The sequence below is a fragment of the Hemiselmis andersenii genome, chromosome 2, assembly GCF_000018645.1.
Source record: "Hemiselmis andersenii chromosome 2, complete sequence; nucleomorph".
Lineage (NCBI taxonomy): Eukaryota > Cryptophyceae > Cryptomonadales > Hemiselmidaceae > Hemiselmis > Hemiselmis andersenii.
In genome coordinates, this window is record NC_009978.1 from 85,597 (window position 1) to 97,984 (window position 12,388).

The 12,388-nt window shown below is 25.6% G+C and overlaps 9 protein-coding genes and 2 non-coding genes across 11 annotated transcripts; 10 read left to right on the forward strand and 1 right to left on the reverse strand.

Moving 5' to 3' along the window:
• Window positions 1–44: 44 nt before the first annotated feature.
• Window positions 45–3,434, forward strand: HAN_2g270 (rpa2; the record flags this gene model as incomplete). The annotated part of the gene is made up of 1 exon (XM_001712367.1): window positions 45–3,434. The coding sequence occupies one exon, from the start codon at window positions 45–47 to the stop codon at window positions 3,432–3,434; it is 3,390 nt and encodes a 1,129-aa protein (XP_001712419.1).
• Window positions 3,435–3,444: 10 nt separating this feature from the next.
• HAN_2g271 lies at window positions 3,445–3,516 on the forward strand. Its single transcript has one exon. It is a non-coding gene; the product is annotated as a tRNA-Thr (tRNA).
• Window positions 3,517–3,558: 42 nt separating this feature from the next.
• HAN_2g272 (rps2) lies at window positions 3,559–4,290 on the forward strand (the record flags this gene model as incomplete). Its single annotated transcript, XM_001712368.1, has 1 exon — window positions 3,559–4,290. One exon carries the CDS (start codon window positions 3,559–3,561, stop codon window positions 4,288–4,290), a length of 732 nt encoding a protein of 243 aa, XP_001712420.1.
• Window positions 4,291–4,643: 353 nt separating this feature from the next.
• On the forward strand, window positions 4,644–6,083 carry HAN_2g273 (hypothetical protein; the record flags this gene model as incomplete). The annotated part of the gene is made up of 1 exon (XM_001712369.1): window positions 4,644–6,083. One exon carries the CDS (start codon window positions 4,644–4,646, stop codon window positions 6,081–6,083), a length of 1,440 nt encoding a protein of 479 aa, XP_001712421.1.
• A 5-nt stretch (window positions 6,084–6,088) lies between these two features.
• Window positions 6,089–6,161, forward strand: HAN_2g274. Its single transcript has one exon. It is a non-coding gene; the product is annotated as a tRNA-Ala (tRNA).
• Window positions 6,162–6,164: 3 nt separating this feature from the next.
• Window positions 6,165–7,034, reverse strand: HAN_2g275 (hypothetical protein; the record flags this gene model as incomplete). The annotated part of the gene is made up of 1 exon (XM_001712370.1): window positions 6,165–7,034. The coding sequence occupies one exon, from the start codon at window positions 7,032–7,034 to the stop codon at window positions 6,165–6,167; it is 870 nt and encodes a 289-aa protein (XP_001712422.1).
• Window positions 7,035–7,143: 109 nt separating this feature from the next.
• HAN_2g276 (hypothetical protein) lies at window positions 7,144–7,992 on the forward strand (the record flags this gene model as incomplete). Its single annotated transcript, XM_001712371.1, has 1 exon — window positions 7,144–7,992. One exon carries the CDS (start codon window positions 7,144–7,146, stop codon window positions 7,990–7,992), a length of 849 nt encoding a protein of 282 aa, XP_001712423.1.
• A 29-nt stretch (window positions 7,993–8,021) lies between these two features.
• On the forward strand, window positions 8,022–8,150 carry HAN_2g277 (hypothetical protein; the record flags this gene model as incomplete). Its single annotated transcript, XM_001712372.1, has 1 exon — window positions 8,022–8,150. One exon carries the CDS (start codon window positions 8,022–8,024, stop codon window positions 8,148–8,150), a length of 129 nt encoding a protein of 42 aa, XP_001712424.1.
• A 324-nt stretch (window positions 8,151–8,474) lies between these two features.
• On the forward strand, window positions 8,475–9,704 carry HAN_2g278 (mrs2; the record flags this gene model as incomplete). Its single annotated transcript, XM_001712373.1, has 1 exon — window positions 8,475–9,704. One exon carries the CDS (start codon window positions 8,475–8,477, stop codon window positions 9,702–9,704), a length of 1,230 nt encoding a protein of 409 aa, XP_001712425.1.
• A 984-nt stretch (window positions 9,705–10,688) lies between these two features.
• HAN_2g279 (rla0) lies at window positions 10,689–11,618 on the forward strand (the record flags this gene model as incomplete). Its single annotated transcript, XM_001712374.1, has 1 exon — window positions 10,689–11,618. The coding sequence occupies one exon, from the start codon at window positions 10,689–10,691 to the stop codon at window positions 11,616–11,618; it is 930 nt and encodes a 309-aa protein (XP_001712426.1).
• A 115-nt stretch (window positions 11,619–11,733) lies between these two features.
• Window positions 11,734–12,387, forward strand: HAN_2g280 (prsB1; the record flags this gene model as incomplete). Its single annotated transcript, XM_001712375.1, has 1 exon — window positions 11,734–12,387. The coding sequence occupies one exon, from the start codon at window positions 11,734–11,736 to the stop codon at window positions 12,385–12,387; it is 654 nt and encodes a 217-aa protein (XP_001712427.1).
• Window position 12,388: the final 1 nt, after the last annotated feature.

Sequence of the window (12,388 nt, forward strand, 5' to 3'; positions counted from 1 at the left end):
AATTTTTTTTTAAAATTTACTGAACAGAGATTTCAAAATATTATATGTTATTAACGACTTTAGCCACAAAACGTTTGCAATCCTTAACAAGAATTCATATTGATTCGTTTAATTTTGCAATTAGCCAAGGATTTTTTTTTTTAAAATTTTTTTCAAATAATATTTTAATTCAGGATAAATTAAAAATATTGAGGCATTTCACCTTAGAAATTTTTGGCATACACCTCTCTCTTCCAAATTTTTTTTTGAAAAATAAAAAAATAAAAAAAATTCCTAGACAATGTAGGGAACTAAAAATCAATTATTCTGGAGATTTTTTACTAGGAATTTCTTCTGTTTTTGGAAAACATGGTAAATTTAGTTTTATTTATAAAATTGGGAATATTCCTATTATGGTAAAAAGTTTAAAATGCAACCTTTACCAACAAAAAAAAAAACAACTAATAGAAATGGATGAGGAAGAAATTGAAATGGGTGGTTATTTTATAATTAATGGAATGGAAAAAATGATTCGCCTTTTGATTGTTCCTAAAAAAAATATTTCTTTTACCTTATCTAGATTAACCAATACCAGCCGCGGAAATTTGTGTACAACTTTATCTTGTTCTTTTCGTTCCGTTGATAGGTTACAAACTTCACGAACTCTCCATTTACATTATTTAACCAATGGAAGTATTCACGCAAGAATAATTGTTCAAAAAAAAGAATTTTTTATTCCCGTAATTATGTTAATAAAAAGTTTAATGCCAATTTCAGATAAAAAAATCTTTGAATCCTTGACTAAAACTTTTTCTAAAGATAAATTCTATAGAATCAGGATTATGGCTATGATAAAAGATGCTCATGAAACTTGTGATTTAAAAACACAAATCAGCGTACTAGAATTTCTCGGAAAAGTATTTAAAACTTCATTACAAACCAATACTATCGATGCTAAATCAATTGGGGAAAAGTTTTTGTTTAATCATATTTTAATTCATCTTGGGGAAGACAAAGAAGCAAAAGTAAAATTACTTTTATTTATGATTAATAAATTGCTTTCCGTACAAAAAAAAATTTCTATCGAGGATAATCCAGATTCCCTCTCTTCTCAAGAATTCCTCCTTCCAGGACATCTAATTATGGTATATTTTAAAGAAAAATTCGAAAGTTCATTAAATTTTATTTTTTCCCAGAAAGAGTTTGAACAGAACATTTCAAACAATTTTAACAAGGAGGGGAAAAGTTTTCAGAAACAATTCTGTACAGATTTTTTAAGCAAAGCTTTTATGACAACAGGAAAAGGTTTGGCTCAAATTATTTCGACTGGTTCATATGTTTCAAAATTTAATCACGAATTATCACAAACTAGTGGGTTAAGTGTTTCGATTGAAAGAATAAATTTTGGACGCTTTTTGTCTTATTTCCGAAGTATCCATAGGGGAAAATTTTTTTTTGAACTAAAAAACACTTCCGGAAGAAAGCTTCTTCCTCAATCTTGGGGATTTCTTTGCCCAGTCCATACACCGGATGGAGCTTTGTGTGGAATTTTAAATCACACAGCATCGTCTGTACTGGTTAGTTTATCAAATCCTTTAAATTGTGATTTTTTTAAAAAATATTTCTTTAGATATTTACCGAAAAATTTTTTGAAAGAAAAAAAAATATCTTCTTCCATTTTCATGATTGATGGAAAAATTTTAGGTTTTATTCCAAAATTTTTTTTTAAAAGTTTTGTTGACAAATTAAGAACAGAAAAAGTATCTGTACTCGGTAAAATTTCGCTCGGGTGTGAAATTTTTTCGATTTCTCGTTTTAATAGAAAATGTTCTTTTCCATCTTGCATTCTACTTTCTCAAGATGGCCGTCCTTTACGCCCAGTAAAATGGTTTTCTTTTAAAAAAAAAAAAAAATTTTCGGTTTTTAAAAAAAAAAACGAAAAAGATTTTTTAAACTATTGTTCTGAAATTGAAATAATCGGAACACTTGAACAATGTTTTTTAAATATTGACAATTTAGATTATCAATCTTCATTTTTTACCAAGAATATGGTAGGAACTCATTCAGAAATCGAAGCTTCAAATATTTTATCAGTTATTGCAGGAGCAACTCCTTTTTCAGATTTGAATCAATCTCCTCGAAACATGTATCAATGTCAAATGTCAAAACAATCAGTAGGGACGCCTTTCTATACTTTTTGGCGAAGAGACGATATAAAAAGTTTTTTTTTGTTAAACCCTCAAGTTCCAATTTGCAGAAACAAAATTATCCAGGATGGATTACAAATGGATGCTTTTCCAAATGGTTTTAATTCGGTTGTTTCAGTCATAACTTATACAGGATTTGATATGGAAGATGCTATGATTATCAACAAATCATCAATCGAAAGGGGCTTTGCAAGTTCAAATGTTTATAATTGTTTCGATTTAGATATAAAACCTTCTTTGTTAAAAAAAAGTAATTTTTTTAAAAAAAAAAAAACAGAGGAAAATGTTTTAAAAACTGGTGATTTATTGAAAAAAGGGGCCCCCCTTGTTCCAAAGGAAAGTTGGTACAGTATACATAAAAAAAACGAAGCCTTTTTTTGCTACAACAGTTCTGAAAAAGCAATTATTGACCAAATTAAAATTTTTTCTGATATAGAAAATAATCAAAATATAGAAAAAAATTCGATAAAAATTAGATCCAGAAGAAGACCTTTGGTTGGAGATAAATTTGCATCTAGACATGGACAAAAGGGGGTTTTTTCATATCTTTATTCCTCAATAGATTTACCTTTTACAGATCTAGGAATGAACCCAGAAATTATTTTTAATCCTCACGGTTTTCCTTCAAGAATGACGATTGGAGTAATTTTAGAAAGCATGATAGGAAAAATCGGAGCTTTGGATGGTGTTTTTCATGACACAACTCCTTTTCGTTTCGGTCAAAACCGAGCAGCTATTTATCATTTTGGAGAAAAATTAAGAAAATCAGGTTTTCAATTTTATGGAAATGAAATTTTCTATTCAGGTTATTCTGGAGAGCCTTTTTCGATTGATGTTTTTTTGGGAATTGTTAATTATCAACGACTTAGACATATGGTTTTAGATAAATATCAAATTTCTAACCAAGGTCCGAAAAATTCTCTCACTCGTCAACCCATAAAAGGAAAAAAGATCGGGGGTTCAATTCGTTTTGGTGAAATGGAGAGAGATGCAATTTTAGGCCAAGGTTGTGTATTTTTACTTCACGATAGATTACAAACTTCAAGTGATTTACATGCGTCTAGATTAAATATTGAAAAAGGAAGCTTTTTTGACTCAGAAAAACCCACGAGTCATACCTTTTTTTACAAAAAAAAATTTTTTGAAAAAAAAGTTATTAATAGAAAAATACTTCTACCATACGTAATAAAATTTTTATTGATAGAACTAGCATCTATAAATTTAAAAATAAATTTTTTCGCAAATTAAAAACAAAATTGCCCGCTTGGCGCAGTGGTAACGCATTGGTCTTGTAAACCAAAGATCACCAGTTCGATTCTGGTAGCTGGCATTGTTTTAATTTTTGAATTTTTTCATATTTTATTTTTATATAATGGAAGAAAAAAAGTCTAACCACAATGCACAACCCACTGATTTAAAAAGAAAAAATTATAAGAAAAATAAATCATATAAAAACAAACCTGAAAGCCAAGAATGGTATCCGATCACCAAGCTAGGGAGACTTGTTAAAAAAAATAAAATAAAATCACTAGAAGAAATTTTTTATTTTTCCTTACCAATAAAAGAACAAGAAATTGTAGATTTCTTTTTAAAAGAAAAATTAAAAGATGAAGTTTTAAAAATCATGCCAGTGCAAAAACAAACAAGAGCTGGTCAAAGAACAAGATTTAAAGCTTTTTTGATTGTAGGAGACTTTTCAGGACATGTTGGATTAGGAATCAAGACAGCTAAAGAGGTTGCAAATGCAATAAAAGGCGCTTTGGTAATTGCAAAATTAACAATAATTCCTTCACTTAAAGGTTTTTGGGGTGAAAAAATAGGAAAATCCCACACTGTACCCATGAAAGTGACTGGAAAATGCGGATCCATTCGACTTCGATGTGTTCCTGCTCCAAAAGGAACTGGAATAGTAGCAGCTAAAATTCCCAAAAAATTATTAACTTTAGCTGGTTATGAAGATGTTTTTACTACTTCTAAGGGACAAACGAGAACTTTTGGCAACTTTGCGAAAGCAACATTCAATGCAATTTATTTAACCCAGAAATTTATTACACCCAATTTATGGATGAAGTCTTCTTTTTTAAAAAATCCCATGAATTTTTAATTTCTAAAAGGGTAAATTGAAAATAAAAATTTTTTTTCTTGTCCAGTTTTATTAAAATTGGACCAGGATTTATCCATTTTGGCCAATTCTATATCATTTTTTAGTATTAATAGTCGTTATCGTTAGAATTTAAACATATATTTTCCCTTTTAAAGACCCTTTTTAATTTTTAAATAAATATTCGCGTAAAGAATAAATTTTTATTATTATTCATAAAAAATTTCAGTTTTTCTTTTTTAGTGTATAGGGTTAGTTTTTTTTCTAGATAGAAAATTTTTTTTTCATATCATTAAAAAAAAAATTCTTTGAAAAAAAAGTAAGAAGGCTAGTTTTTTTTAATAAAAAAAAAATTTATGGAGAGAAAAAAGAATTTCAAAAATTTGTTGGGAGAGAAAAAAGACCTTTGGGAAATAAAATTTATTGATAAAATGTTATTTTTTTCAGATTTGAATGAGAAAAATTTAAAAAAAATTCAATCAATAAAAAAATTCAATCTCGCAAGCTTTTCCATTGATACTAGTGCTAGATTGTATGCTGAAAAGGTCGATTCTTTATACTTTTTCGTGTCCAAGTTTTTAAAAAGCCTAATAAAAAAAAAAACAGTGAATTCAAAAAAAATCCCAAAAGAATTGGAAAAAGGAAAGGAAACTATAATTACTTTAAAAACGAATTTAACAAAGCAAGCAACCCAAAGAATAAACAAAAATTTATTTAAAAAAAGTATTTCCTTTTTTTGCTTTCCAATTTTTATCAATTTAGATTTTTACCTTTTTCTTGAAAATTTTAAAAAATATAAAATTTTATTAAAAAAAATTAACAGTCATAAAAAAAAATTTTTAACAATTATATCAGAAACTTCTTTAAACTTTTGGGATCTGAAAGAAATTAATTTTAAATCATTAAAAATAATCAATTATCAAAATAGTCTTCAGATAATAAATCCCAAAAAAATTTTTTTCTCTGAATTTTACCCAATAAATAAATTAACAGAAAAAAAAATTTCTCTTTGTAATTCTTCTTCAAAGATTGAATTTGATCACACCAATTTTTCAGAAAATTTTTTTCTAAAAAGAATTAGTTTGAAAAAATTCCATCGTCCGATTTTTTTAAAAAAAAAAAAATCAATAAATTTCAAAAAAAAAAAAAAAGAAGTTTATTTTTTTGATTTTATTTTTTCAAAAAAAATTTCATATTTTAATCCCAAACCTTTTTCTTTTTCCCTTCCTCAAATTAGATTCTTTAACTATTTTTTAAATTCCTGGAATAATTTTTTTTTTAAAAAAATTTTCTATTTTTCTAAAAAAATTAAGAAAATCTCAAAAAAAAGCCAAAAAAATTACTGGGACTCTTTTAATTCGAATGATAAAGAGTTTTCTTTTTTATCTGTTTCAGATAAAAATCAAAATTTCTTGAAAATTGGAGGGGGGGAAAAAGAATTTTTGGAATTTGAAAAAAAATTCAAAACCTTTTCTTTTATCAAAAATAGTTTTTTTTTTATTAAAAGTCACGAATTCATTTATTTTTTGAAAAAATTTGAAAACCAGAAAATAAAAATTGTAAAAAATAAAATGGACAAAAAATTGGATTTTCAAAAAAAAAAAACTTGTTTTTTTGCTTTTATTTATCCAAAACCATTGTTTATAAAATGTTTAAAATCTTTGAATTATCGAAATAAAATTAAAAAAAATTTTATCAATTATTTAATATGCTTTTTGCACAACGCGTTTCAAGAAGCTCTGCTTTTAATTTCGGATATTAATTTAAATAATTTTTTAATTTTCATGCATCTTTAATTATAGGGTACATGGCTCAATCGGTAGAGTATCCGCTTAGCATGCGGGAGGTCCTGGGTTCGATTCCCAGTGTATCCAGAATTAAACAGCTAACATATTGAATGATCTGATCGCTCCATTGAAAAATATAACCATTTCGAAAAATTTTTTCAAATAAATAGATTGTCGATTTTTTTTCTTAGTTTTTAAACTCTCATTTTCCTTAGAAAAAATTTTATTTTTTAATACAAATAAAATTAAAGCTTTAGCAAATATGAAACTTATGTAGTTCCAAATAAAAACAAAATGGGAGAATAACATTGGATTGATTAAAGAGTATAGAAGTAAAAAGCTTGGAAATGTCAACATTTTTTGGTTTTTTAGATTTTCGATTACTCCCGATATTAATCTTTTGCTTTCTTTAAAAATTTTGATGAGTAAATTTTCTAAAAGAATAAAAAAATTTTTTTCTTTATCATTCGAAAATTTTTTTCTTTTTCCAATAAAATTTTCGAAATTTTTCTCGGCAAAATCATGATATTCATACAAACAGTAGGGATTCGAACATTTTTCTCTCAGAGAGAAAAATTTTATTTTTTTAAATTTATAATATTTGGAAAACAAAAAGGATTTATTGAATCGAAAATTTCCGAAATGAAAATCTAAAAAAGTTTTCTGTTTTTCGTAAAGATATTTTTTAGATGAAACCGAAAGTTTAACCATTGAAGAATTTTCAATTGTTTTCCCAAAAAAATCTGTTTTTTTTGAAAAGGATTTTGGAATAGAAAAGCTAGCGAAAACTTTTTGTTGGTTTTTTTTTGGATAACCAGGGAAACTTATTGAGATTGAGTTTTTTAGTTTTTTTTGATTAATTTCGGTTTCAAAAAAAAAGAAAAGGCTGATTTTGTGTTTTTTACTTTCGCTCAAAATTTGGAAAAGATTATTTTTCTTAGTTTTTTCAATAAAAATCATTTTTTTTTTAAACTTTTAGGCGATGGCGAAATTAGAAATTAATTTAAACATATAAAATTTTATACAGTAAAATAGTATTTACATTAAACTTATTCTACATAAAGTTTTCATGCCTCCACATGGAGAAATTCTTTTTTTTAAAAATTTGACAAATTTAATTCTGAACCATAAAGATATTGGAAATGTTATAATAATAAATTCAAATTCCGATCGTTTTTTGGTAAATTTTAGAAAAATTTTCGAATTAAAAAACAACCCATATAATTTTAAACAAAATTTAATTCAATTTGACCTTAAAAATTTTGAAAACCAAAAACCAATTGTTAAAAAAATAATCCAAATTTCAAATAATTTTTGTTTTTCCGAGAAAAGTTTTTATCCTTTTTTCATAATTTTATTTAATAATTTTGAAAAGGCTTCTATAGATTTTCAAACAATTTTAAAAAATTTAATAATCACAAAATCAACCAATTTAAGATTTTTTTTTTTTTGTAAAGAAACCCAATCCATTGACTCTATTTTGTTTTCTTTTTCCTTAGTTTTTAGTTCTTTTTCTCAAAAAAAAAATTTTTATAAACCATTTTTTCAGAAAAAACATCAAAATTTAAGTTTTAAAAAAAACTTTCATGAAAAAAATTCTTTTATTAAATTTGAAAAAGTTTTTATGCGAAAACTTTTTAAACGAGATTTTTTTGATAAATATTTAAATCCAATTTTAAAAGAAAAATATAAAAAAATTTGGAAAAAATTTCCCAATGAATTTTTTTTTTTTATTTCAAAAATCATTAATAAATTTTTTTTTTTAAAAATTTTCAATTCCTTTCAAGATTTCTTTATAGGAATGTATCGGGATTTTTTTTTTAATAAAATTTCAATTTTTTTTTTATTAAAAAAAAAAAAATTAAAAGAAAAAATTTTTTATCCTAAAAATTTAGTTGGAAAAAAAGAAAAAAATTGATGAAAACACAATTTTCTTTTTAAAAAAAAATGAAGAAACTCATTCCTTACACTGATTTATTTATTTATTTATTTTTTTTTGAAATTTTTTGGTTAATAAGGAAATTAAATTTTATTTTTATTTCTATGGGTTCATTTTTTGAAAAAATTTCAAGTTGAATTAACAAATGTTTTTTATTTTCTCAGATTATTAATCCATGGACCAAAAATTAATTAAAGTTATCTTTTAACCGAGATCTCTGTATAGAAAAAATGGGTTATGAAATCGTTTTTTTAAACAATCTAAAAAGCTAAAAGAAAAAAAAAACAAATAAATGATTTTTTATAAAAACCAATTTTAAACAAGTTTATCCTTTTTACATAATTAATATTAAAAAAAATTTTTTGGATTTCTTCTTCTTTTTAATAAAACAAAAAAAAACGTCCTTTCTTAAAATTTATTTTTGGATTAAAAAAATCCATTTTTATTTTTTAATAGTTTAAATGAAAGGGGGTTTCCCACAAAAAACTCCAAAAAAAAGGAAAAATAATTTTTTATACATGCATAAAAAAAATTTTAAAACTCCTAATTCTCTTCGGTCTTCGCTTTTAATTAGAAGAACTGAACTAATATGTCTGGAATTCGATATAAAAGGAATTTGTGTCTTACGAAGAATTTCCCGGGCTGAGCTACTTCGTGAGGCTCGAATTTCTATGAAAGAAGATTTGGATAGACTACAAATATTACATAACAGTTTAGCTTCAGAAAAAAATTTAAATAAACCTCTTTTGAAAACTATGAATGAAAAAGATAAACAACGACTTCTTCAATTTTTTAGAGGCTCTTTACAAAGCAGAGATATTAGACAAGTCGATCCTGCTTTCAGTGCTAAACCTGCATTATGGGTCCGCCATAATGCTATATTGGTTTCCTTAGAACAAATAAGAGCTGTCATTTTATATAATAAATTATTTTTATTCGATCCTGATAATCCAAAGGTCCAAAGGGCCGTAAAGATAATTTCGGAAAGACTTGGTAAAATAGTGGAACGCGATATAGATATGACTAGCATGCCTTATGAATTTTGCGCATTAGAAGGGATTCTTGTTAATGTTTGCATGAGTTTAGAAAAAGATTTTGCCTCTTTAGAACCAACCATTTTAGAAAATTTAGATGATCTTCCCACTCGTCTTACAAGTCGGCAGTTAGAAGAATTGCGTTCTTTTAAACAAAGACTTAGTCAATTTTCAGCAAGGTCTCAAGATGTACAAAGAGTCCTTCAAGAAGTGTTGGAAGAGGATGAAAATATGATTAACATGTATTTAACAGAAAAAAAATTTCACCCTAAACAATTTAGAAATCCCGTCGAACATGATGAAATCGAAATATTATCTGAAAGTTATTTACAAGTGGTTGATCATTTAACCAACCGAGCCGAATTACTTGATAATGCCATTGATGATACGGAAGATTTGGTTACAATTCGTTTAGATACCATTCGAAATAGAATTTTGTTCGTTGAACTTACTTTGAATATCATCGCTTTAGCTTTTGGAGCGGGAAGTTTGGTTGTCGGGATGTTCGGCATGAATCTTGGAATTCCAGTTTTTAAGGAAGAATTTTCTTCTCAAAGTTATTTTTTCCTTTGTGTTTTAATTATTTTAGGTTCAGTTATTTCTTTATATTGGTGGCTTTTTTTTTGGTGTAAAGAAAAAGGACTTTATAGTACTTAAAAAATTTTTATTTTAAAATGCCAAGAGAACTTTCCACATTTAGAAGCTAATGTCTCATTAAAAAATTTATTCACTCTAATCGAAATTTTATTTTAATTTACCGATATAAATATTTTTTCAATCACTAGAAATTTTTTATTAACAAAAACTTAAAAAAAAATTTTTGAGATTTTTTTTTCAAAAAAGAATTTCTTATTTCTTTTTACAATAAATGGAACTTTTTAATTATAAATAAATCATTCGAAAAAGCCTTTTAAAAAAAAAAAAAAAAGGAATTTTGGATAATCTAAGATTTTTTTTTTTCTTAGGTATCTTTTTTTGGTATTTGAATTCTTACAAAACTATTAAAACTAACATAGACAATTTTGAAAAATATTCTTTTTTTTAAAATAAAAAATTTAATAAACCAAATAAGAAAAAAAGACAAATTAAATTAATTTTCAGGTTCAAACCTTTTTAGGTGGCTTTTTTTTAGTTTATTTTTTAAAATAAAATTTTTGAATTAAACTCGGGTTTTGCACATATCCAAGTGTTTTTTCATTTCTTTAAAATCCAATTCAATTGGAATTTTTTTTTGTTTTATTTATTCAAAATTTTAAAAATTTAGGAAGATGTTTTTTTATTCAAAAATTTTCAGGGAAATTCCTTTTTTTCTTAGATTAAAAAATTTTGAAGTGCATGATGTTAAAAATAAAATCTAGTTGTTTTTTAACATTTCTCCACCTAAGAAGTTTTTAAGAAAAATTTTATAGAAACTTTTCACCCGGTTTTCCTTGTCGCGGAATTGTTTTTTACTTCAATATAAAAGAATTATTGAATTTTTGAAATTTTAAGGAAATTTAATAGAATCAAAAAATTTTCAATGAGATTTTTAGTTCTTTTTAAAAAAAAATGTTTGAGAAGATTCTTCGTTAAGGAGGAAAAATTTTCTAATTTAAGCAATAAAAAAAATAGTGTGGATGAGTTTTTTTTTTAAAAAAAATCATGGCGAATTTGAATCAAAAATCTTTATATTTCGAAAAACTAGCGTTTTTGTTTTCAAAATATCCAAAAATAATTATTGTTCAGGCAGATAATGTTGGGTCTAACCAAATCCAAAAATGTAGAAAAGCTTTACAAAAAAGTTCCATTTTAATAATGGGAAAAAATTCTATAATAAAAAAGGTTTTAAAAAAACAGATTGAAAAAAATCCTAATATGCAAGATTTGTACGATTTTACAACGGGAAACGTAGGGTTGATCTTTACTAAAAATGATCCTTTTGAAATTAAAAAAATCTTGAAAGAAAATCGAATTCCTGCACCAGCAAAAGTTGGTCAAATTGCTCAAAATGAAGTTATTATCCCTGCAGGACCTACAGAATTGCCTCCTGACGGAACTTCTTTCTTTCAAGCCTTAAATATCCCCACCAAAATTCAAAAAGGGCAAATAGAAATTCAAGATCCAATAAAATTAATCGAAAAAGGAAAAGTTGTCGGTAACTCCGAAGCTGCTTTACTAAAAAAGCTTAATATTGTACCATTTTCATTTGAATTACAAATAAAGCTTGTTTTCGATACGGATGTCTGCTATAAACCCACTGTCCTTGAAATTACAAAAGAACAGCTTACAGAATCTTCTTTGGCAATTTTTTCCAAATTAAATTTAGTTGCATATTCAATTTCTTACCCCACTCGATTTACAATTAAAAATACAATTAAAAAAATTTCAACAAATCTAACACTAATTAGCCATGTAATTGGATATAAACCTCCAAAAAAAAATGATTATGATGATAAAAATCCAATTTTGGAAAAAAATAAAGAAGAATTTCCAAAAAATGAGCCCGAAAACGATATTCAAGAACCTAAAAATAATAAAGAGGAAAACGAGGAGAATTCGGAAGAAGATTTTGGTCTAGGTCTCTTTGATTAATGTTTCTTTAGGTTTGTTTAAATTCTAAATTTTTAATTTTTTTTTTATACGGAAAAGAATTTTTTAAAAAAAAAACTTAAATTAGTATCATCATAATTCCTTTTTAATAAATCTTATGGTAAATAAAGAAAATTCTATGGGGACTACTGTTGTTGCCATTGAAATTCAGGATGGAATACTTATAGGAGCCGATTCACAAACCAGTTCTGGTCCTTTAGTTTCAAATAAAATTAGTGATAAAATTTCATATTTAACACGATCTATAGTTTGTTGTCGATCGGGATCTGCAGCTCAAACACAAAATACCATTGAAAATCTTCGATCATTGGTGTTAAACAATCTTTTTGAAAGTAAGTTTCCTCCCAAAGTTCAAAACTTAGCCCAAATTTTTCGAGAGTATTGTTATAAAGAGAACACAGTAAACGCTGGTTTTATCTGTGCAGGATGGGATTGTTTCCGTGGAGGCCAAATTTATTCTATTACTCAAGGAGGATACGTTTTTAATCAATCAATTATATTAATGGGGAGCGGGTCAATTTTTATTCAAGGATTTTGTGATGCTAATTTCAAATTAAAAATGAACGAAACACAGTCCAAAAATTTTTTAATTAAAGCTCTTTCGCTTGCGATTCTTCGAGATGGAAATAGTGGAAGTTTTATAAGATTGGCAAAAATTACAAAAAAAGGAATCGAGAGACTTTTTTTTAATCCTATTAAACCGTTTTATAAAATCGAAGTCCAGAAAATTCCAAAATTTATTTTGGTATGAA